The sequence below is a fragment of the Atractosteus spatula genome, chromosome 5 (assembly GCF_055471065.1).
Source record: "Atractosteus spatula isolate fAtrSpa1 chromosome 5, fAtrSpa1.hap1, whole genome shotgun sequence".
NCBI lineage: Eukaryota > Metazoa > Chordata > Actinopteri > Semionotiformes > Lepisosteidae > Atractosteus > Atractosteus spatula.
The window spans coordinates 40,553,044-40,578,944 of record NC_142710.1 but is presented as its reverse complement, the minus strand read 5'-3'; the positions used below and the strand labels follow the sequence as shown (position 1 = coordinate 40,578,944).

Here is a 25,901-nt window from a genome sequence, read left to right as displayed (position 1 = left end):
GCCAAAACGTATGTCTTACAAACAATTGACTGAAAAGTCAAATAACAATATTTTAAATTAAGCACAGCCAGGCCAACAAAAGCTTTGGAATGCTGTAAGATTATGGTCCAAACATTTGGCCATATACTCCCCTAAATTAAACTCATTAGGTAGCTTTTAATACTTCAGTGTTCAATACTTCATTGCTTTTGAACACTGACATTTCAATCTAAGTGAATACTCAGAGGGAAGCTTTGAACAGATAATCTTTGGGTAATTATTTACCATTTGATTTTTAATTATCCTTGACATTGAACTGTTTCAGGTGCTGACTAATTATGCAAAATTGGATTACTGTATATATATTTTCTAATAGCTTCAATGTGTGGGATAAAATGCATGAAATAGAAACTATGGTATTAGAATGTGATTGTAATATAATTGGAAACATTGAAACTTGGCAGAGAATAACCCCACATTGAAACTTGGCAGAGAATAAATCCCCATGTTCTCATGGGGATCCTCCAGGTGTTCTGTTTTTTTTTTTCTCACAGTCCAAAGACATACTAGAAGGTTAATTGGATACTGGGGAAAATGGCCCTAGGTGTGAGTGTGCGTGCGTGTCTGTGTCTCTGTGTGCCCTTCAATGGACTGGGGTCCCATCCAGGGTGTATCCTGCCTTGCTCACTTTGCTTGCTGTGATAGGCTCTTGCTCCCCTATGACCCTGAATAGTATGAAGTGGTTAGAAAATGGATGGATGAATACAAATAAATGGATGGAATGGAAGAGACAAAGGTTGGATTATTGTACATAAAAATAGATTAATCAACAGAATCTCCGAATCTATGAGTCAGACTGAATTAAAAATAATTTAAAAAGCATAGTGTTAGGAATATGTTATAGATTTGAACATCAAATATCAATTATAATTCAGTTGTATACAATTAAATTATGAATTTGTGGGGAACAGATGAATTGATTATTATGGGAGACACTGATTTTTCTCATATAGACTGGGAAAAATGAGGGATGTCAATAGCTGGAATCCTAATGGATGATGTGGCTAAAGATTAGTTCTTCAGTCATTTTGTTGGAATACCTGCTCTAGGAAATGCCTGTATTGTTCTACTCTTTCCGATTTCAGTCTGATAGAATGAGAAAACACAAGTGAGTGAACAATTAGCAAATTGCCTACAGATTTTTTTTTTTAAATTTGTACAGGTAGGGTCAAAAGCAAAGGTATTGTGCCAAACGAGCTAGATGAAGTTATTAGCTTCCTCTTGCCTATAATCCTTCTTACATGTATGTTCATTAGTAAACAGGATGAGCCAATATGACATTTTAGTCGACTAAATGGCAAATTATTTTAACCTGAATGTTCCAAATGTAATTGTGGGTCTAGTTTTGTCTCATATGAACTTTCATATGAATTGTTCATTGGAATAGTAAAAGAAATAGGATGAGAGTCACCACAAACACAAAAACACAAGCATGTGTGAATTGGGAACTTTTAGTAGATTCCGTTTTACTGAAGTCACAGAGAAAAGTGTTTATATATATATACTGTCCTGTACATTATATGCCTAAAGAAAGTTTACACTCCTCTTTTAAGATTTTCATATCTTGTTGCATTAAAATATATATTTTTCATTTATCTACAAATCATATCTTATGACATCCTAAAGTAATTTAAATTTTATAGAAAATTAATTACAGATAAAACGTGAAATATCCTGGTTAGATAAGTGTTCACCTCACACCCCAATAGCGATAGCCATTCTAAATTAAATTGTAACTGATTCCCTTCAAGAATCACACACCAAGTCAACTGGCCTAAACCATTTGTGTTAAATTGTAGTGATGCACATGATTTCTGAAGTTCTCAACCATGAGCACCAAGGAGCTTTCAAAAGAACAAAATTCAGGACAAAATTGTGGAAAGGCATAGATTATTAATAAAATATTTCAAATATCCCTTGGAGCATGGTTGAGACAACTATTAAGCAGTGGAGTGCGAATGGCACCACCAAAACCCTAAATATATCAGGCTGTCCCTCCAAAATGGATGAGTAAGCAAGAAGGATAACTGATCAGACAGGATCCCAAGAGGCAAACAGCAACTTTGAAAGAGCTACAGATATAGCCTGTAATGTGCATGAGACAACAATATCCCAAGTACTTCCTGCAAATCTGACAGGTATGGGAGCCATTAAAAAAACTGCAATTAAACATTTAAGTCACACTGCAAACAAGTGACAAAATATTTTGGTCTGATAAAATTAAAACTGAACTTTTTAACCTAAATGCAAAATATTGTGTTTGATGCAAACCCAGCAAGGTGGTGGCATGTTATAATAAGATAAGATAAGACTTTATTGATCCCAAAGGGAAATTGAGGCGTTATGGGTATGTTTCTTATTGGCAGGGATTGGGGCTTTTGTCAACATACAGTAGAAGGGAAAATGAATTGAGCAAAGTACAGAAAAGGTCCTGAGGGAAACCTGCTGCCCTCTGCAATAAAGCTGAAACTGAGACGAAACTCAGCTTTCAAAGTGATAATGACCCAAAGCTACACTGGGGTGTCTAAGGAACAAAAGGGTAAATGTCTTTAAGTAGTGCAGTCAGAGCCCAACCTTAATTTAATTTTTTATAAAATGTGGCATGGCTTGAAGATTACTGTCCATCAACATTGAGGTACTCGACAGACCTTGAACAGTTGTGTAAAAATCACATATTTCCAAATCTAGTCACATATTTCCAAATCTGGATGTGCAATGTTGTTAGGGACCTATCCTAACAGACTAATGGCTACAAAATGTTGACAAAGATAAAAAAATTTAACTCTGGAAGGTGGAGAAAAATAAAATTACAGTAAACATATTTTATTCATTTTTTTCCCCCAGAAGATCTACCCCTTTTTTTAAGTCAGTTAAAAGGTATTTTTATAGTTACCTGTGCTTGTGACATCACACACTGATACTATATGCTGCACTTCTCGTGGTTCCGTGACATACTGTAAGTGGAACTTACTGTATTCTCCAGCCTTCTAACAATTGCTTTTAACCCTTTGACTTACAAACATGCTCTGCTGGAAAAATATTTATGTAGCAAATTTAGCAAACTAGCAGGATAGATTTGAAACAAATTTGCTGTTAAATCTGACCTAATGGTTTGCCTGTTGATTTCTATTCATTGTTAAAATAATAAAAAAGTTGAGCCCTAAAAATCTGATGTAGTGGATGCACAAATTGACGGAGATCTTCTGTTGCAGTAACAGATGAAAGCGATGAATCTTAATGGGGAGGAGGGGGGTAAGAGTGTAGAGTCCAAAGAGTGGAGACGGCAGCACGTGCTTCCTGAATAAACACAAGAATTCTGAAACATCAAAGTATTCATTTTTTGGTATTTTTCAAAAAGAACCCATTTTGTAGTAAAGCAGTGCCCTTTTCAGTGCATGGTACACGCAGAGAAAAGGATTGGTCAGGTCATCTACACTATGGGCAGTATAAAAACTTCAAATTAACTTCTTTCATGAAATAGCAGGTCCGGATGACCTTGCAGATAGCAGAAGCTGGATAAAAACTGACATCCCATGTGGCATCTTTGTTGAATTGTCTAAACATCCTGTTTGTTATGATGTGACCCCACCGATAATGCACTGTTTTCATAATTATACGGTGCAGGCAAGCATGCATCAATTAAACATTTTTCTAGGGCTCACACAGTTATTTATTGATGGATGGAAAAGGTGTGATGCTGTGCTCAATCAAGATGATGTTATATGAAAACAAAGAAAAAAATACTCCAATGCCAGCCTTCTAAAAGGCTGGTGGGGCATTTTTATTTAACAGATACTCTTGGATTTATGTGACATTACAGTGTCAAGCACAAGATGTAGGTAGCTTCCTTCCTTGTCAGCATTTTAACCTCTCCCTTCATTTCCTCTCCTTTTCTGCTACGCCCCTTTTTCCTGCAGACCGTCTCCATAGCAACTCCATGATGGGCACTGGGGGACGGGTTTCTTTACAGCTGCAGAGTCTGGAAATAGGTCAGCACTGCCATCCAGCCAGCCTTGCCTTTGTCTGTAGAGCCGGTAAGTACTCCTGTTTCTGGTCAGTACAATGCCAGAGTGTGGGACAGCCAGTCCCAAACAGCCTTCTCACCAGAGTATCATTAAACTAAAGGATACTGATAAAAGGCAGGAAACATTTGTTGATAAGGTAATCAACAAATGTTGATATTATTCTGAAAGGTTAATATGACAACAAAAATTGCAGGGCTAAATAATGAGTAATTTTTACACAGGCAGTGAAACTGTTATAAAACACCAAGTGTAAAAAAGTAAAAACCAACACAGCAGTATTAAGCAACACTATTAAGTACTCTTTATCATGCAGGGCCTGATGAAGTCTGACATTTATACACTGGTGCAGAAAATTTCAGAATAACCTCAAAATTGATATAATATTCTGGGATGCTAAGTGTGATAGTGTCATGATTACGCATAATATTTGTATTTATATATATCCTTATTATGTATACCCTGTTAAACAAAAACGGCCTCTCGCTGAAAACACCTGACACATCTTGCTACAGTAGTTAGTAAACATGTAAATTACTTTGTTCTGTGTACTGTGCAGAAAAACAGACGTAATGGTGAAACAATATCGTCAAGTCAGCAAGTCTGGATAAAGAAATGCTTACTCCTTTGAAGAAATATGATAATTTCATCAGACCCACACAATAAGGTGAATCTGCAATAAAACACTAAGTAAAACACTGGAGGAAAGATACAACGGTTCAAGATTTCTTAAAAGACAAAGTGAAAGCCTATTTTAGGACCTGCAATAGAAACAAGAAAAATGTATATAGACCTGCTGTATACAGTACTGTAAATTAATCAGTATGAGTCCTTCACTCCCTTCACGGTGGGGGAAATTAGCAGTTGTCACAGTACAGTCACTCTACAGGAACTGTACAGGCTTTTAAACTGAATACTGCAGTAGAACAATAAAATCATTGCATTTGTCAGCAGTAAGGTTCTAATATACTCTATAAGTAATGGCACAAGGTACATTCTGTGCACACCACTACAAATATGCTTTTCAACATGTTAATCAATTTTAACAAAATTGTTTATTTGTGGTAATGCTGGAAGCTCACAATCTTGCAAGATTGCAATACAAGACCACTTTCTGGTCAAGTCCATTGCACACACACATCCAAACACCCAGTGACAGTTCAGTTATATCAAATAATTTAGCCTATGTGTCTTTGAAAGGTGGTCAGAATGAAGAGCGCCCAGAGAAAACCATGTGAAGAAGGGAAGATCATGCTGATTCCACACAGAAAGCAGTATTAAGCAATTGAGTTTTGGTTATTATAAGCAGCTTAGAAGAAAGATATTTAGCCAAAATTTCAATACAATATCAAACCCTGAGCCCAAGATCTGTGAGGCAGCCATACTAACAACCATGCCAGTACTGTTCAGTACTGTTATGGATAAATTGTTATACAGACAGCTCCTCTGCAGGAGAAGCCCAATAGACTCCGGAAAGTGGAAGTCTGACTTGGTTCAAATCCCCAGTGGGCCACAGGTGTTGTACCCTTGAGTGAGACAAAAACATATGTACTGTTTTGTGATTAGGTACTGTCCTAGATGTTATTGTTCTGGTAAAGTTGTAGTGTCCTCAGTCCACTGTACCTGGTTGCATAAATGTGTGCTGTATTTTTAAGTGTGAACTGTGGACACTGAACAGCCAAGAGTGGTATACTGTTCCCACCATGTCTTCCCATGTCCCAAGTCTCCCACCATGTGTCAACATAAATTGTTGACATCCATCTACAGTATTAGTTTTATTTTAAGTTTTTGAGTACAGTACGTCTGATCTAGGTTTGTTTTCATGATTGGAAATCATTTGCCTCTTTGACTGGGCGTTCTTCGTTCCAGCTTCTTCCTCATTTCTTTTAGACTCTCTTTTGTTCAGCTAATGGAAGACAATTTGATTTAAACATGAAAGGGGTGTGAATTATGGCAATAGGTCAAACTTCCTCACATACACTGTACTGTATTTGTAAATATTGTGAAATGAAAGATGCAAACTTGCACTTCTCTGACTGATGCCAGTCAACCGAATAAATCTGGGAATTGCACCCTGCCATGTTAATCAGAGCAATACATTTACACACCCCTGGAATAAAATAAAAGCAGTAATTAAACATATTATTGTACTGGCATCTGGGCTAATTGTTGACACACACTCGACCTTAAACACCCTCTTCTTTTACTGTACATATTGTGTTTTTTATGTCTTTGATATACAAATGCTGTCATAGTTCAGATTTGAACTGGCAACAATACATTTAAAACAACAAAGTTCTCAACCTTTCTCTCCTTCTGTGTGTACAGTATAAAACTGCGCCTGTTGTCTTTTTTAAAAAATTGATATCGGTATATTGAAACAGTTATGAAATGGAAATCTACTGTACATTCAAACTACAATAGATTCCTTAAGACTTTATGACACCATTGCAACATTTCCAAGCAGGTATCTGGCAGGAAGATTCAAAGGTCAAGTGAGGTCACAAGTCATTTCTTGCCTTCAAGCCAGATGCCTTTACAAACGTGTGCAATGTCAAGTGGGGTCAAACACAACCAGGCAAAGAGTGTTACATGATTGACACGGGCCTGCTTGAACATGAGATGTACTGTAAAAACATCAACAGCAGTATTTGGCAGTGGTTGATCCTGATGCTTCTGTCTGAGCCGATCCCACAGAATATTAAGGGATTAAGCTGAGGTTGGTTTTTCTGTAATAACAGGTGGAACACAGGTCTCATAATGTTGAAAAAAATTGTACAGTAACAAGAACAAACCAACAGCTAAGCTGGATTAATGGACAATTATATCATTAAACTACAACCACGGAAACAGAAACATTTCCATAAATAAACCTAAGTGAGTGTTTAAGTGCCTTCTTCATATGCATGCTCAAACATTTTCCCAAATAAGGCAGAGAACTTATAGAGAAAGAGAAATAAGAATCAGAAAACAAAGCATCATGTAAGAATCTTTCATTGTACAGCCTATTAATATTTTGTACAGTATCTGACCAGCTTCTCCAAGTCATTTGATAGCTTATAATTAGCCACAATTGAAGTCTGAATATGGCAGGAAAACACGGGCTCCATCATGTGTGCAAGCATCACATTTGAATGTGTACACTTGTAAGCATGTTTCTTTCCATACATATTTTGCCTTACTGTCCTCTGAAGTTAATGAAGAGTACAAAAATGGGGAATGAGAACTAATAGTCTCTTCATGCATATCACATAGGATTTGGTGATATCACAATTTTTCAACAAAATATAAAAATTTCCGTTCCTGTCCTTGGTATGAGTTAGCTCTGTTAGTATTAATTAGCTAATATCAAAAGGACTAGATAGGTGGATTGCTTTTCTTTTATTTACAACTATTCATATACTGTAGATGATATCAATCCTTCTACTGCTAGCTTTACATCCATTCATTCAACAAAAAATGAGTAACCTCTAATTATTAACATTGGACCACATTTATAACATCTGTAAACAACAAGATGAGCTTGAACAGGGAATGGCATGAATTATACAAAGTTGACCATAATGGTACAATAATGGCAATATATCTACTGTATATTAACTGCATGTAAGTTTGAGATCTTGCGCTTGTTCTCTCCAGAAAATATACTGGCCAGTGTTTTTTGTATAGTGGGAATACATTATATTAAAGGGCATTCTGTATTTGATCTGAAGATGAGGGTGAGATTGCAGATAGATCTTTAGTTTTATTCTGGATCTGGAGAGTCCTGCCCAGATCCTGAAGAGTCATAGACTGTTCTATTATTAGTTTTATACAAGCGTTCAGCAAAGGATTGGTTATATTATTGGGTTTAATCAGTCAAATTATGGGTTGCAAATGGCATGGTGTTAAGTGATGTTGCCTCATGGCTCTTACTGTAATGTAGGTCCTGCATTTGATTAGATTTTTTCTCCTAGTTTCCTGTTTTTTTCTCACCTCTTAAAGACATGCTGTCTTGGTTAATTGGTGTCTCTAAATTGTCCCTGTGACCTTGTGTGTGTGCCATGTGATGGACTGGTACCCCATCCTCGGTATAGTCACATTTGTGCCCTATACTACCAAGACCAAAACCAGAATACGCAGTTTTCTGATGAATGATGGACAATGTAGAAATAAGAGTTATTTAGGTGTGAACAAAAATTAAAACTGTGGGATTTTGGTGGTGTGGTGGCTCTGAGGCTAATGATCTGTGACTGTGGCTGGAAGGTTGCCCGTTCGTATCCTGTGGTTGGCAGAGAAATCTTACTCTGTAATCTTACTCTGACCCCAAGCTTCTCGACCTGTCTGTGTGTCTCATGGAGAGCAAGTTGGGGTATGCAAAAAGACAAATTCCTAATACAAGAAATTGTATATGGCCAAGAAAGTGATCTATCTATCTATATATATTGGGGGTACAAAAAACACATTTTTATTTATATTCTGTGAGTTTATCCATGGACTTGTTCTAGTTTGAAACCAAAAGCTCCCTTTTACTGAATTGTTGGATTCTAATTTTGAATGTCACATATGATGCAGCCAATATTCAGTCTCTTACCCTCTCTGTGTCTCTGCCTCTCTCTCAGAAAGCTCCACCTCCTGCAGGTGCTGATAGGCAGGACCTGAGTCCCTGGTTCCTCCAATGGGATTTAGTCTCCCCCTGGTTAGAGGTGGGGTTCTTCGAGGAGCAGATCGGTGAATGGGTCTACTTCTCTGGTCTGGACTGTGAGAGAGGGAGCTGCTCCTGGAAAATCAAAGCCATCCCAGGTCAAGATACTATCAATGTGTATCCACATCACAATGTCATATATTGCTTCCCAACCTGGAAAATGCATCTCAGTCAGTAAATATTACAAGTAAATGAGCAGATTCCTTCATGGCTTTTACCTGTGGTTGACAGTCACAAAAGAATACCTAAGCCTTTACCATAAGGATGTGCCATTGTTTTAATTTAGAAAGGAACATAAATAAATTATTTGAAGATTATAGATGAAGCTCATTGCTCAAGACTGCCAAGGTCTTGCTGAAGTATAATAGATTTAATATATTTTCTTCAGCTGTGCTGCTCATATGTAGAATTTTATGTACTGTAAGTTAATACAATGCATTAGAATAGTAGTACTGCTATTAATCTCAGGGATTCTCAAACTGATTTCAGAGAGGTCTGTATGAGGAATGATTCGGTGTTCATCAATATGGCTCAACAACCTTAACATGAAACATTTTGCATATCTACAAAATGACAACGACAACTGCACATCTGCCAGGAAGGAGTCTCTGCTACAGGAACCATGAAGAGCCAAAAACCTCTGAAAACAGGAAAAAGAAGTGCTTTCACTTGATTGAGATTTCACAGGGTGTCGTGTCTAGTATCAATGAATTCTACACTCATACAAATGGTGCTATTTTATGCTATCAAACTGCTTTGCTGCGAGTACCCTTGGAATTTCTCACATCATTAGAGTTATTTTAAAGCAGCTAATCCTGTTGACAAGACCTATGGAAGTTTTCAAGCCAGGTGATTCATCTTTACATCTTTAGCAAGTTGTTTATTTGTGCTGCTCCAAGAATCAGTGCATATCTCTTTTAAATTTAATTCAGTTCAAGCTTATTATCCTCTGGCGTAAATTTGTTTTTCGGCACAGTCCAATACAACAAAAAAAGAAGAAAGACAAGTATTACCAACCGAGGAGTCAGTACGATAGTGTTACAGGAGATAAGAGGGTTACTTTACATTGTGTGAGAGAGCAATTGCAGCAGGGATAAAAGATTTTCTAAATCTATTATTTTTACAGTTAGGGACACAGAGGCGTCTCCCTGATGGGAGTAGTGTAAATTCACAACAGAGGGAGTGGGACACCCTGATCTTGGCTTGTAGAGATAATTTAAGCAGTTATTTTGCTACTTAGTTTCACTAATTTTTCTAACATGTTACAATTAATGGTATTGATGTTGCCAAACCAACAAGTGGTACAGTATGTGAAGCCACTCTAAATAAATTACTTATAGAAAAGTGTTCAAATAGTCTACCTGTACCTTGGATTTAGCTGAGTTTCCTCAGAAAAAAGGGTCTCTGCTGGCCTTTTTTATAAATGGTGTCACAACATTTGTCTGAGGTTTTTGTCTATGAACAGTGGTAAATAGGTTACTTACATTATTATTATGACTTAGTTTAATAATAAAAGACATTGACATGCCCTTGCCAAAATAGATTATTCTGAACTGATTAGGCCACATTATATAGCTATATAGAATTAGCTACAGTGCCGTGAAAAAGTATTTACCCCCTGATTTCCTCTATTATTGCAGATTGTTGACACTGATTATTTTCTGGTATCAACCAAAATCTAATATTAGATAAAGGGAACATGAGTGAACAAATAACACTTTTTTCTTTTTACTTATTTCATTTATTTAATGAACAAAGTTATCCAACACCAACTAGCACTGTGTAAAAAAGTAATTGCCCAAGTAAATCAACTCCATTAAAGAGATAATTTAGAGTCAGCTGATTGAACACAGCCAGGCTTGATTACAGCCAGCCCTGCTCAATATAAACCTTACTTATTTTGACCCTTACCATCAGAGTCAAGTTCCCAGCACAAAGATTCAACAAGCACATTATGCCACAATCAAAGGAAATTCCTAAAGTGATCAGATAAAACGTTTTTGTTACCATTTCTAAGGCTCTGGGACTCCCAAACCACAGTGACAGCTATAATTTCCAAAAGGAGAACACTTGGAACAGTAGTGAATCTTCCCAGGAGTGGCCGACCTGCCAAAATTTCTCCAAGGGCACAGTGTAAAATCATCCAGGAAGTCACAAAGCATCCTAAGAAAACATCCAAAGAACTGCAGGCTTCTCTTGCCTCAGCTAAGGTCAGTTTTCATGACTCCAGAATCAGAAAGAGACTGGGCAAAAATGGGCTTCATTGGAGAGTAGGAAGGCGGAAACCACTGCTAACCAAGAAGAAGGATGATCCCCAAGCCTTTTGGGAGAATGTTCTATGGACAGATGAGTCAAAAGTGGAACTTTTTGGATGACATGGGTCCCATTATGTCTGGTGTAAAGCAAACACGGCATTCCACAGTAAGAACATCATACCTACATACCACCCACAGGTGGTAGTGTGATGTTGTGGGGATGCTTTGCTGCCTCAGGACCTGGGCGACTTGCCATAATTGAAGGAACCATGAATTCTGCTCTGTATCAGAAAATTCTTAAGGAGAATGTCTGGTCATCTGTCCGTGAGCTGAAGCTGAAGTATAGTTGTGTCATGCAGCAAGACAATGATCCAAAACACAAAAGCAAGTCCACAGAATGGCTGAAATGAAGCAAAATTAAAGTTTTGGAGTGGCCTAGTCAAAGTCCAGACCTAAACTCAGATGCTGTGGCAGGACCTGAAACAAGCAGTTCATGCTTAAAAGCCTACCGATGTTTCTGAATAAGAGCAGTTCTGTGAGCAAGAGTGGGCTAAAATTCCTCTACAGTGATGTGAAAGATTGATATTGAATTATAGGAAATATTTGGTTGCAGTCATTGCAGCTGAAGGTGGCGCACCCAGTTATTAAGCAATTACTGTTTCACACAGGGGATAGGGGTGTTGGATAACTTTGCTTATTGAATAAATGAAATAAATGATAAAAAAGTGTCATTTGTTTACTCAGGTTCCCTTTATCTAATATTAGATTTTGTCTACAGATCTGAAAACATCCAGTGTGACAAATATGCAATAATAGAGGAAATCAGGAAGGGGGCAAATACTTTTTCACTGTATGGGGTTCAGAGTGACAAACCAGTAAAGGCACTCATACAATATGCATGTTGGAGCCTGTAGTCCAGTCACATCAGAGTCTGGGAAATGAGTGGCACAGAGTTAGGTAAACAGTGATGAGATAATGAATTTGCTAGGGTGATCTTGACCTATCATACATCTGCTGACCCACTAGGTCTGTGGAAAATGCAGGATGGCCTGCATGTGTCTGAAAGTAAGGGAGCAAAATGACCCCACACTAATACAAAGATCATACAAATTAGACAAGAGTGAAAAAATAGATAATTCCTATTTTTACAGATGGCTCATGATACATACTGTATCACCCTTCATCTCACAACTGACAACCCACTGAAGCTAAGCAGGTATGAGCCTGGTCAGTACCTGGATGGGAGATCTCCTGGGAAAAATTAAGGTTGCTACTGGAAGAGGTGGAAATTGCGCCAGCAGGGGGGCGCTCAACCTGTGGTCTATGTGATTCCTACTGCCCCAGTATAGTGATGGGGACACTATACTGTAAAAATGCGCCATCCTTCAGATGAGATGTAAAATCGAGGTCCTGACTCTCTATGGTCATTACAAATCCCAGGGTGTTTCTCAAAAAGAGTAGGGGTGTAACCCCGGTGTCCTGCCAAAATTTATCATTGGCCTCCAAATAATCCCCGTCGATGAATGGGCTTCATTTCTCTGTTCTCTTCCCCACTAATAGCTTATGTGTGGTGAGTGTTCTGGCACACTATGGCTGCTGTCTCATCATCCAGGTGGATGCTGCACATTGGTGGTGGTGGAGGGGATCCCCATTACCTGTAAAGCGCATTGAGTGGAGGGTCCAGAAAAGCTCTATATAGGTGTAAGAAATGTTTATTATTACATAAGAGTAATAATTTTAGAATTTCAATGCAATGCAAAGACTACAATGTTGAGTATGGCTCCTATAAAATAATTTTAGAGTTGGACAGTCCTGTTTACATCCCAGGAACAAAAAAAAAAAAGTTTCACTACCTTACAGCCACAACTCACTAAATGAGAAAGCTATTCATCTCATTACTAGGAAGGCAGTCTTCTATGGAAAATCAAGTTCTTTAAGTTTTGTTGGTGGACCAGAGCAGAATGCCCCAGAATGGTTATAGGGAACACTGTGCTGAAGGAGTTATTTAACCAAGCTTCTAACTATTTGGTCATGAACAATCTCATAGCACTGTTTACAAGTACAGTATAGGGGTGTTTTATACTGTAGATTGATTTGTAGAGAGCTTCTGAAGGTTGTAATCAACACTGAATCTATTTCACCAAAAGATTCACTTTTAAATAAGTCACTAATTGATTATATGTTGTTTGAATTTTCAGATGGGTTTATTTTGTATGAAACTGAATGTGTTGTACAGAATGCCATCAGCTGACATGGGTTTCTGTTGTGAGGAAGCTGCACTACGAGAAAAACAGACTCCTATAATCTGGAAAGGTCATTGTATAGAACATACAATTAATGCTCACACGACTCTAAGAAATCAAATAAAAACATTTGAAATGAAGTTAAATTTAAAGTCTAGGGCTGAACATAAAGGAAAGAAACAATTTAGCTCAAATTGATTTGTTATAATCCTAGCACATATTGTGAGGTTAAGATTATCACCTCAGTAATGCCTCTATAATCAGACTTCAGACATTCTGTAGCTCCATCACAGGAAATCACTAACACAGATCAATTGCAAGTAGTTTATTGTTTATAGTGAATGCTGCAAACAAAACCAAATAAACAATAGATAGTTCATTCTAACACTGGAATCTCTCCACAATTATAAACATCTACTTACACAATACAACATGAAAGACACAGACCTGTATAAAAAATGTCTTGGAGCTTTCAAACATACTGTATCTGAAGATTGCAAAATGTTTGAAATAAAATACAGTCCTGTTTTTCTGTCTATATAATATAAGTTCTGCTTTCTTATTAAAACAGTGTAGCACATGTTCTGTTAAGTTGAAAAAATGTGAGGAATAGAGGGTAATATAATGTAGAATAAAGGTTAATTAGGATGTCAGTATCTTTACACACTTAGCAAAACATCTGCTCTATTGAAATTTTGTTTTGAATGCTTTATGAACATGTTCATACATTAAGAACTGTCATTATCATCTTTTTGTATTTATAATGTCAGTAATTTGTGTTACATGAAATTACATGAAAATATCTTTCTTGGCCAAACTCAAGAACATCTTGTAAAGCTCAATACATTTGTTTGACTCTGCATTACAAGGAATTAAAGAAACAAATATTTTGTTGCTTTTTTGAATTATTTAAAAGAAGCGTTTATAGCTGCAATATTCTGACATTTTTTAAAAAAATAGTTTAAGGAGGCAAACAAGAAAATGACAGGACAAATGTTATTTAGGTGAACAGTCAAAACAGCAGACTAAAGAACAAAAATCAATTTTCAAAGAAACTGGCTTGTGATCAGTAAGTATTTCCTCAAGAGGGGGATTTTATTAATCAGGTGGATAGGGATTTTTCCACAGTTCTTACTTTGACCACGATTCTGCCATACTCAATGGGATTCCCAATCTTGATACAGGACGTCCAATCACGTGATGTTTTTTTGATCCATGCCAAGCTCTGAGTTACACAATTAAACCTTTAATTAACTTAATAATAGGATTAATTTTAATTATTTGACTGGTTTCAGCCCTTAAGCATGTTTAGCTATTGCATTTCATAAGTAGAATATAATCCGCAATTTATAAGCATACAACTCACAACTATCCCAACTGAATGTGTTAGTTCAATTAAGACTTCAATTTGTGCTTGACTGGATGATAACCAGATGTTGTGTGGTCTTCCAGGACTAGGAATAGGAACCCCTGCTCTATGGGTATTCAGAATACCCTTTTCATGTAAACAATCAGCAAAGCAAACTGTCATTTAAATATAGCCATGTTACAAATAACCAACATTACCTTCAAGAAATCTCTTAAGATGTACAGTATGTCCCTGTAACACAACTGCTAGATCACTGCATGTTTCTGGCACAAGCTGTCTTTGTTTCATTAATTACTAATTAAGCTTTGTTATCCAATTAAGGAACTTGTCTTACTAAAAAGCTATACTGGAATGAAAGGGAAGGTTTGGCGTTTGAATATTTTCCCGTAACAGAGAGAGAAAAGATTGGAGTAACACTGTGACAATAAATAATTCTAAAAAGAGAGAATCAAGTTTATTTTGTCTTTAGTGTGGTAGTATTCCAAAATGCTGCAGAAAACGGTCAAGTTACAAGGTTTTAATGCAAATGATTATTTAGCCATTTGATATTATGACTTTCATTAGAATTATTCCATGTTGGTTTATCTATTTAGTAATTAAAAAGTAAGTATTAGTAAGTAAAAGCGTACATAGTAAATACAGTACATACTGTACACTGTTACAAAGAAAAATATTGGCACACTATGGCAGGAAGACAACAGGCTTTCCCAACCCAGGATCTGTGTGTCTGGAATCCAGCATCTTACTTGTCTCTTTAAGTTGTCAATGGCTGAAGGCTATAGAGAAGGAAAACACTGGTCTGACTGAACTTTAATTGAACACTTGCACAGGTGCACAGCTGCTTTTATTTCAAGAGTCACAGAAACCCTGCTATTTATGGACTCTGAAGACCAGAGCTGGGAACCACTGACCTAGAATCTCTAGTGTTGTTAACTTTGTAACTTTGGGAGCAGCATTCATCAGCCTAAATACAATTGAATAAAGTTCTTTTTTTTCCAATTTAAGAGAATGGAATTGTTTTTTCCAAATGAAGGGTGCCAATCATTTTATTCCATGACTGTATTTTCATTGATATATATGAAACATGATGACTTGTGTTTCTGGAAACTAAAAACAATGTTTTTGGGTCATAGTTGTATTATATTACTATACAGTATATTATATTGTAATGCCCAGTATGTTGGTATGCTGTTCATCTAAAATCCAACCTTTGCTGTTCAGTAGTTTTGTCCAGTTTAACAGAAAACACAAAATCTGCAAGGATGAAATCAGAGTCATACCTGTGGGGCTTTCCTGTGGCTGGGACTCTGGAGTGACAAGGAGGAGCAGCACGGCTTTGAGAGAAGCTGGATTCACGAACACTGCCCTCTAACGTTGAGGAAGACCCATGACCTTTGCAGTACTGTAGAGAAAGTATGAAAATACAAAAGCCGGGCACAGCATAAGAATGTGAATGTTCATGAGAAATAACAACACCCAAGAATGAACTCTATTAAAAACTACTTATTAAGAGTGCTTTGTCAAAGTATGATATAGTCTCAACTCACCTGGCTGAGGGCCAACACCCTCACCCAGAGTGAGGAGTTAACCAAGGGGTAGCTGCACAGGTGGAGACAGAGTGGAGGAGAGATGCAAGAGATGAATGTGAAGGTTTTAGGATTAAAAATAATTATTTTAAGTCCATTCTTAGTTTTCTCTGTTCAAGACAAAAGACATTCACTTCCTTTAGCCCTGTCATTCCATTATGGTCAGCAATTAACCTTCATACCTGATTTTAGAGTAGAATTGCCTATTTTGTAAAATAGCCAGAATTGTACTTTGTATTCTAAATGAGGTCTTACCAATACATAGTGTAATTTAACATACAGTACTGTAACTTTGCCTTGACCTCAGTATTCCCTAAAGTTTTGTCAGCTTTTTTACTGCTTCACTGTATTGTATGCGTGACATTGGGGAGTTCACATAAACACCTAAACTTTTTTTTATAATGTAGGTAAGCTGTCTTTCTAATACCCTCCAGTAGTACATAAAGTGGAGTCATGAATTATTGAAGTAGTCATAGCAATCGTAGAGGTGACAGGCTTGTATTATGCAGAAATGAAAGTCTGCAAGTTTTTAAATGCTACACTTTGAGATCAGGGTCACCAATTCATAACAAAATTCCAACTAAATACCATAGGAATAATGCATGAACATTCCCTGTACCTTCTTTAAGTTATGTAGCTAATAAATCGTACAAGGCCTATGGCAACTGTTACTATAGCACTGGGGCAGAATTAGTTGAGGCTAAGTGTCATGGTTTTAACATGAGAACAACATCACAAGTCAAGGGATGTACAGAAGATGTTCAGTGGTTGTCCCTGTGGTATTCATTTGTATTCATTCATAATGAATTGGTGGACACTGCCTAAGATGTTTCATTTCCTACTATCCATACAATTAAATTCTGAAATCAAAATGTCCAGAAGACTGGCTAATAAGATCATCTGTAATTGGCTGGGCTAGAGACCTGGCCCTCTCAGGAGGCTCATCTAAGTCACCAACCAGAATAAGAATGGGCCTTGCTCTCATTGCTAGGCCAATCTTGCATAAATTGCATAAACTGTACCAATTTATCAGCCCTAAATTTTTGTTTCTGTTGTGTTGTTAAAATGGATATTGCCCCATTTTCTCTTCCAGTGAAGTTATTTTTTTCTTTCAGAACACTTTCCAAGGACCTCCAATAACTGCCTGGTCAGAGTAGTATTTGGATACAGTATATGCCTTTATAGTGTCCTGGATAGTGATGCTTTCTGACATTGTGATTCAAAAGTGAGCAGACTTTAGGCTGGTAGTAGGTTGGAATTTGACATTGATGCTAGAGACTGAAGAGTTAAAAAAATGTATCACTTTACTTAGATGTCTTACAAACAAATCTTCAGAAAGTAAACACAAAACAAACCATCTAACAGCTTTTGCTTGGTCTTTAAAACCTATACTTGTGTGTAGTTCTTTATCACATAAAAAAAATGTTATAGTGAAAAGTAGAGTACTTGGCAGAGACAGAGGTACAGAAGCTCTTGACCTGGTCTCACTGTGAGATAAGATTGAACACAAGAGGTACCTTAACACACAGACTTGTGGGTATCTGGTACAAACCGCCCAATTGGGTTGATTTTTTGCAATCGTTCAAATAAAAGCTGAACAAGATTGTCTGACCCATCATCTACTAGCAACCAGGTGAATATGATGGATAAAAAGATCTTCTCTCCTTTTGAAATTCATTCTATATAATTTGCCTATGAAAGAATGATGAATGACCAGGCATGTTTACTGTCTGTTGGGTTTAATACTTACCTTATTTCAGTGTACCTTCAATAAAAAAAAAACACTGACTTGCAATTTTTACCTCTTTTTCCTTAGTAACAAAATTCCCATTCAGTATACTAACTCAAGCCTACACTGTTTGGTCTATGTACATAATGAAAACATTTATAGCACAAAGTGGAGGGGCTTTCTTTTTCAACATCTAAGCTTGAAAAGTAATAAAGTAAAAGCAATTACAGAGTTCAGAAATGCTGAAACAGACTCAATAGCCTTCCTCCCCATCCCCCTCACAGACTCTCTCCTGGCTTATAAAAAGAAGAAAAAAAATAAAAATTCTTTTAGGTTCAATCACGTACAGTAGGATATTGTACATGTTTGATATATGACCCCCATTGCAAAGCTAAGTCAATTTAATTGGATATTACATTGAAGATGTGGATTAAGGTAGACGAGTTCCAATTACAATTCCTGCTGGGTTTTATAGCTCTGCTATATAGGAGCCATGCATTAATCCAAGATAAGATTATATTAATGGAATCTTAAAGAATTTCTTTGATTTTTTTCTTCTTTCATTTTTCATTATAAGGTCCTTCAGTGCTTACGATGCAGAAATTAACTCATAAAGTACAGAATTACTAATTTGTCATATCCTAGATAAAGCAATTAGAATAATCAAGTGAAATTCACAACTTAGTTTATGACAAAGCAATATCACACGAATGAACCTAAATACATACAACGGGAATTTGCAGGAGAGTACAATTTCTGTTGGAAATTGTTTGGAACTGGCTGGTTTGTCTCAATGCATTAGATTCAAATTGAGTGGGTTCAGAAAATGTGCACAGGGTCCCTAAGCTGATAATTGTAATAAATATCTGGCATTATTTATGTGACGTGTACTATTGTTTTCACACTGGGCAAGGAATCAGTATTCAATGGGCTTTAAGCTAATTGCTGCTCTTTGTTTTCAGTCTTGGCTAGTGTTGCACAGAGTTCACTTCAGTACCATATTAGCTAATTCTGCCCCTGCAGGTAGTTTTGATAGAATATGAACTTACTGTATTTGGCAATACAGAAAATTAAAACTGCTCAGAAATTAGTATTGGACCAAATATTATTATATCACTATGGAGTGCTGTGATGAACATTTTTTTTTTGTACAGTGTCATGTACTACTAAAATCACAGAGCCTGGTTTTATCAAAAAGCCTGAGGAATGTGCCAACAAGCTCTAATTCATTAATTAGGGCTAATTACTTGGCTAACTGGTACAAATTTAAGATTTCTCTTTAAGCCTAAAAAATATATTAAAATCAGAATTCCTTTAATCATAGGCATCATTTTAAAGTGACAAAAATGAAAATAAAAAAAAAATCAGTATCACTTTCTGAATTTTAATGCTGTTTCCCAGAAAGAATGATCATTTCCTGGAAAAGATTACCAAGCCATATTGTGGAGGAGAGATACTGGGAGCTTTCAGAACAAAGCCTGATGCTTTGATACACTCACACAGTACGTAGGAAGATGAATTGCTTTGATAGCCTGAACAGCCACTTTTCTTCATTAACTTTCCTTATGCTTTTACACCCACCAGAAGATACTGCGACACCATGATACATGAATCTGACACTCTTATAAGCAGCTACTGTTATTATATTTACTATTTTTTTTGCTTAGATGGCACGCTTATCCAAGCATAAGTAATGTAAATGTACATAGGTACAGTATTGTAACAATATTATTAAACCAGTTTCAGAATGTGCAGTTTTAGATGTGATATCTAGAGGTCTGCAGCTCTGTTTTAGTCTTCTAGAATAGGAGAAAAAAATGGGACAGATTTGGTGACAGGAAGATAAATATCAGCGCCAAAGAAACAAACTGTAATGGGGCCATCAAATGCACCATAGGGAAGGAATAAGGAGGAAACACAATTAGCAGTGAGAGAAGAATAATGAGAGCTGAAAAATCTTTTCCTCAAACCTCTATCTCTGACTGTCACAAAGGCGCTGGAGCTCTTCTGAATTAGTGGCATCAAAGCTGTTTAATGCTGTCTCTTAGCTGTAAGTCAAGGCTTTTGTTTGTGAAACACATCTCTGAGTGAGTGTTTCGCCAGGTACAAGGCATCAAAAAAAGATTAACATGATAAGCTATACAGTCCTTCCTTGAATATCACAGTCAACAAGCCCACGCAGAGAACAACACTATATACAGTATAAGACATTTCTGAGACAAGCTGGTTCCATTCTGTTCTGTTAATGGGCACAAGGAAAAAAAGAAACAGTTCTAAATTATGCCCTTATTATGCCCTCAATTCTGACAGTTATGAACATATTGACAAACAGGACATTCTGAGCTCCTGAACAAAACTGGTTTACTCTGTGAATGCACACAACAGTGAGAGAGTATCTTGGCACCATTTCTGCTGGATGAAGGTTGAACGTGTCTGTTAATGAACATAGTCCTAGTACTTCTTTCATTTGTAACGTGAAACTTTCCAATATCCATTGTAATAATTAAACACAAGAAAATGTTATGTTAATACTGGAGTTTAATGGATGATTGAGGCAGGTACAAAAATGTCAAAAAGCCTAAAAACACCTAGTTCAAAAGTGCCCTGGAGACATACTGTAGAAACAAACAAGACTGCATTTTCATAGCAGTTTTAACTAGTTGTGGATTTTGAAACAAACCAACAGATTTTTAAGAATTTACTGTGTAAAAGTGTAGAAACAGACATAATACAAGCATAATACATAATCTGCATTATACAAGCCTGTCAGTGTTTAAATCATTTAAGATATATTGCTTTGCTGCTACAGTGGTACAACCTTGCATACTGTATGTGGCTGCAGCAATTATACAGTGTACTGTACCTGAAGTGGATCAAACCACTGTACAAATAAGTCTTACTAATTTCGCTGAGAAGGGCCAGAAAGTAAGGCACAAACCAGTTTCTACCTTGTTCTCTGAAAGGCTGATATTTTCATGGACAGAACGGATGTTCTGAAAGGTTCACAGACAGTACAAGGACAGCGTGATGTCTCTCTCTCTGTGGAGTTACTGTATCGGCTGTGACAGTAGCAGCTACTGAAATCTGCCTGACTCGTAAAAACCTAACTTAGTGAACCTGTGACAGTTCATAAGAAGTATCATTAACTATCACCTCACCTCATAACTAGCATAAGTAATAAACTTGCATTTCTATTGAATCCTGGAGTTTATAGCCCTCGTGTCACACAACTCCTAATGATGCCATTGTAAGTCAGTGAATGCAGTATGTCAAATGAGCTACAGGAATCTACAGCTCATAAAATAAAGCAAAATGGTCATGGAGACATCTGTTTCAGGAATGACCCAGCTTAGAATGTACTGGAATAATCACCACAGGGCACTAAAATAAAATATAATAAATTATTTGGTTGAATATTGATGTACAGTACCATAATATACCTTGGAAAAATGGATGAATAGGTTAAGCATAGGGCCTAAATAGCAATATATAAAGCCTTTTGTAACCTCTAATATAAGAAGGGAATGTTAATATAGAGTTAATAATATGGCAGTAAGTGACCCTTCTATATGATTGCATAATTATTGACTGAAGACACATATTTGTTAAATTTCAAATAACATAATAATGTCTACTCCATTAATAGTGCATGCACTATTCTTTTATGCATTCAGAAAGTGGGATTTTCACCTCCTAAATTGAAGTGTTATCAAAAATTGTAATACTGTACTCACTGTAACTGGCAATACTCATTGGAGATACAGTAGTTACAATTACCACAGTATGCCATGATTTACTTTCCAAAATACAGTTTGCCTCACATCGCCACCATTGTGTTTTAGGTATACCTATGCAAGGTTGCAAGGGAGAGAATGTGCTTCAAACATCCACCACTCTGCTTCCTTTTTTGGAAGGACCCTTTTTTAGTTGTTGCAGGTTTTCAATCCTGCCTTTATTCATGTAGTATTTTAAACAGTAACACCTTCCTTTCTGTGGGAACATGAGATTGTGTCAGACCTCAGAAGCAGTCTAAAAGAAGACAGTGAAACCCTTTGTTCTGCATCATACTACAGTGATGCCTCATAGGATAAGACCATAGAAACACAAGACTGAACTAGGACATTGATAGGCAACCTTGACACATCCAATTAGTTCCACTGCAAAACTGTAAATGATTCAGTAATTTAGTCACTGTGATTAAACCTTAATCACTAAATGGAGCCTACAGCTGAAGACTGGTTAAATAAATGAAGATCAGCTGAGATAAAGACAATAATAAATAATGCATAAAACATATCAACAAGAGGATGGTATTTAGTACTTCTAGTTGCTAGTGGCTAGCAAATCTTAATGTATGAAAATCTCAACAATATGTTTCCCAGAACAACTGGATGTTTTACTGTAAATACCCAGGATGCTTGGTATAACATCTTCAACGCAACAGCTCACATTCTGACTTGTGTCCCTGATACTTCATTTAATTGTTGAGCCTGTAGTATTTCCTATATAATAATAATTACTTACATTTATATAGTTCATTTCTGGATACTCCACTCAAAGCACTTTAGAAGTAATGGGGGCTCCCCTCCACCACCACCAATGTACAGCATCCACTTGGATGATGCAACAGCCATAGTGCACCAGTACACTCACCACACATTAGCAGTGGGGAGGAGAACAGAGTAATGAAGCCAATTCATTTATGGGGATTATTAGGTCATTATTAATAAAGGCCAATGGGATATTTGGCCAGAATGCCGAGATGACACCCTTACTTTCTATGGTTAATGTTGTAAAAGGCTACAAGGAAATTCACTACTAAACTATGCCAAACATCTAAAAACCTCATTTAACTTCCATGTAGGACAATTCTTCGAGACCAGGAATAATTATATCTTAGTTCAACTTTTTCCGAAGCAAAAAGGTGAAGAATTTATGATAATCTTTATTTTATATGCCTTTCATTTTATATCATCTCAAGGCATGATGCAATAAAACAATATGAATAGATAGGTATATACTTTAATATACAAATTAAGCAGTAAGGTAAATAGGAAACAAAAAAGTATTTAAAAAACTGATATGCAAGATCTGATATGGATAGAAAATGTCCTCCTAGCATTCAGAGCCTCATGTTAGGAACTAAAGGGAAGCCAGAGACCAAACAGTGCAAACAGTGTGTAGTATCCTTATAACAGTTCACTGATGTAATCAGAAGCCAAACTGTTCAGTCACCTAAAAGTGAGCAGGAACACTTTGAATTTGATTCTGAAATCCACAAGGAAGGGAGATCCACACATTTTTAAATTAAAGTACTAAAGTATGGTCAGCACATACTCTCAGTTCTCCTGCTTATCTTCACAGGTTCTGCCCTGTCACCCAGAGTAATGCTTCTAGATTTATCTCAGAGTCATTATGCATATTTATTTTCTTAATATGGAATCATCAATTATGTTAATGTTATATTATCACAGATTGGAATCACTACCTGTTAATTGCCTTGGCTCACTGCTAAAACCTAATTTTAGCATAGGAGAGTTGAGGACCTTCAGGAATATACACTATCAAAGGCCGTCTGGCATTCTCTACACTGTAAGATCCAAAATACCCACACCCAAGACAACATTTATAGCGATATTTGAGATGTGCTTGCTGACAAAATTGCTAGACACCTCTTACAAATCCCTACAACTCTTACAAACTTTTACCTCAACATATGTGTGGTATCTTTGCAAACATTTTTCAACTTGCAGGAATTTCATAATGGTTTACTATGCTTTACTATACCTTCTCTAATGCCCCATGAAAATCATAGTTAAAGTAAGCTTAAACCACATTAAAGTGTGTATATACTGTAGTATAATAACTCTAATGTACTGTAGTAAACATTTATGAGGGAGAGTCCACCATTGCACACGAATTGACACTTTGGTCTAATGAATCCCATCATACCTTGTGACACTACACTGTGTGATTCTGTCTGGTGTGTTAAAGACAGAAAACAAACATTTAACTGAAGGCACTTTTTTATGAGTTGATATATTTCCGGCTGGGTGTGTGATTGAATGTGATATTGCAGTGAAAGCAATTTGTCAAGCAATGGCTAATTGATATTGAACACTCTCCTCTAACATTAATTCATTAAGCTCATTTAAAAAAATGACAGCAGTACAAGCCTGCATGGATTTTGCTACAGGATTGATACTAATTTCAAGCAATAACTGAAAAAAAAAGGCTTCTGTTCTGCAAGTTGCTGTCATAGTTTTTCTGACCCAGTTTGCAGTACACTAGTAATCACTGTATGCTGAGCGTATTCATTATGTCATTTGATTTCTATAAAGTATCAGGCTTGACTCTTGTTTCAAAATAACTGAAAGTGGATCACGTTTTGGTATTTGTTGAAAACAGAGGCAAAAAACACTGCAATTCTCTTGGGGTCTCAGATTTTTAATAAAAGTCAAGGATTAGTATTATATTTAATAAGAGTCATGGAATAGTTTGCCCCTAACAAAACAAAACTCATAGGGCAGTGTAATCTTCTGATATGAATTATTCTGCTCTGAAATGCAATATAATTCTCTTCAGCTCTAGTTTTTGTGCCAGTATGCCACAGCTATAAATTACATTGGTTGCACTGTGTTCTTATACATGTAATAAGATGAATTTAGGTTATGTTTTCATGTGGGTTATAACCACATCATCCTAAGGTTAACATTTTTAGTTTATCCTAAGGTTGAACTAAAATGTCAGTTTAAGACATTAGCAAAGTTCTGTGATATCACTAAGGCAAAACTGAGACTAGTAAAGGCTTTATGTTACCAAGGGGTATTAATCTCCATTGCTGTAAAACCAGTGTTAATATTTTCCTTGCAAATTCAGCATTTATCTATTGGTTCAACTGGACACATCTAACAATTCTTTTAATGTCTTTTAATACATAGATTTGCAGCTAAAGACCTTGGAAACACAGCGGTGCAGTGGTAGGGCCCTGGGTTCAATGCCTGGGGTGCTGTCTGTGTGGAGTTTGTATGTTATCCCTGTGTTTATGTGGATTTGCTCCAGTTTCCTCCCACAGTACAAAGACTTAGTGGTACAGTAGGTTAATTGGCTTCTAGAAAACTGGCCTTAGTGTGAGTATGTCCATTTCTGTGTCTATGCATGCCTTGCTATGGACTGGAGTCCTGTTCAGGGTGTATCCTGTCTTGCACCCATTGCTTGCTGGGACAGGCTTTGGCTCTCCTTCGATCCTGTACTGCATAAATCAGTTAGAAAATGGATGGATGGATTTAGGTTAATCTTAATCTACAGTAGGTTAAATGGTGATTCTAGATAGAGCCTGTATAATATTTTTTTAGGCCTGGATATGCTTGTGGAAATCAGTTAAGCAAAAGAAGGTTTTGTTGACACCAGTTTTGTGCTCTTAAAGAACAATCTGAATGTAAAATGTAACAAAATGTAAGTTGTCAATATTGTACAAGAGAACTGTGAATCCCTATTGAAGTAGTTTCAATTTCTCTGAATGACTGCAATACACTGTTGGAATATATGGTTGTTAGAGGTGTTTTAATCTACAGAGAACAGTATTGGTCACCCAAAGCAATACTTTTATGATTTGTGAGAGCTTTCTATTAAACCATATTTGGGCTCCTAGCTGTCACTCTTTGCCTGAGGCTGACAAACTGAAGCACAACTATAAGTGTTAAGCAGGTAGGAGACTGCCCTTGTTTAATTGAGCCTGTGCAATAATTGTTTTAAAAGATGTGCACGACATCAAGTAATTGCATCATTCCTGACTCAAAGTGATGCTCGTGATGACCTCAGGCACTATTATTGTTATTAGTAACTGATACAGAGGAAAATTAAATCATTATTAACGTTTAAGAAAAAAAACTGAATTATTAACATAACCCATATACTAATGCACAAAAAGGAAAATTTCCCCAATAACAGATACAGAAATTCAACCTTTAAAAG

General features: G+C 36.6%; 1 protein-coding gene across 1 annotated transcript in view; it reads right to left on the bottom strand.

Annotated features, from left to right (window-relative positions):
- Positions 1–25,901, bottom strand: part of nrg3a (neuregulin 3a) — a 427,029-nt gene that overhangs the window by 2,036 nt on the left and 399,092 nt on the right. The window contains exons 7-8 of the mRNA XM_088917327.1: positions 15,893–16,014; positions 8,635–8,820 (exon numbers count right to left, since the gene is read on the bottom strand). Coding sequence (XP_088773453.1) covers positions 8,635–8,820; positions 15,893–16,014 — 308 coding nt within the window. The remainder of the gene's footprint in view (positions 1–8,634; positions 8,821–15,892; positions 16,015–25,901) is intronic.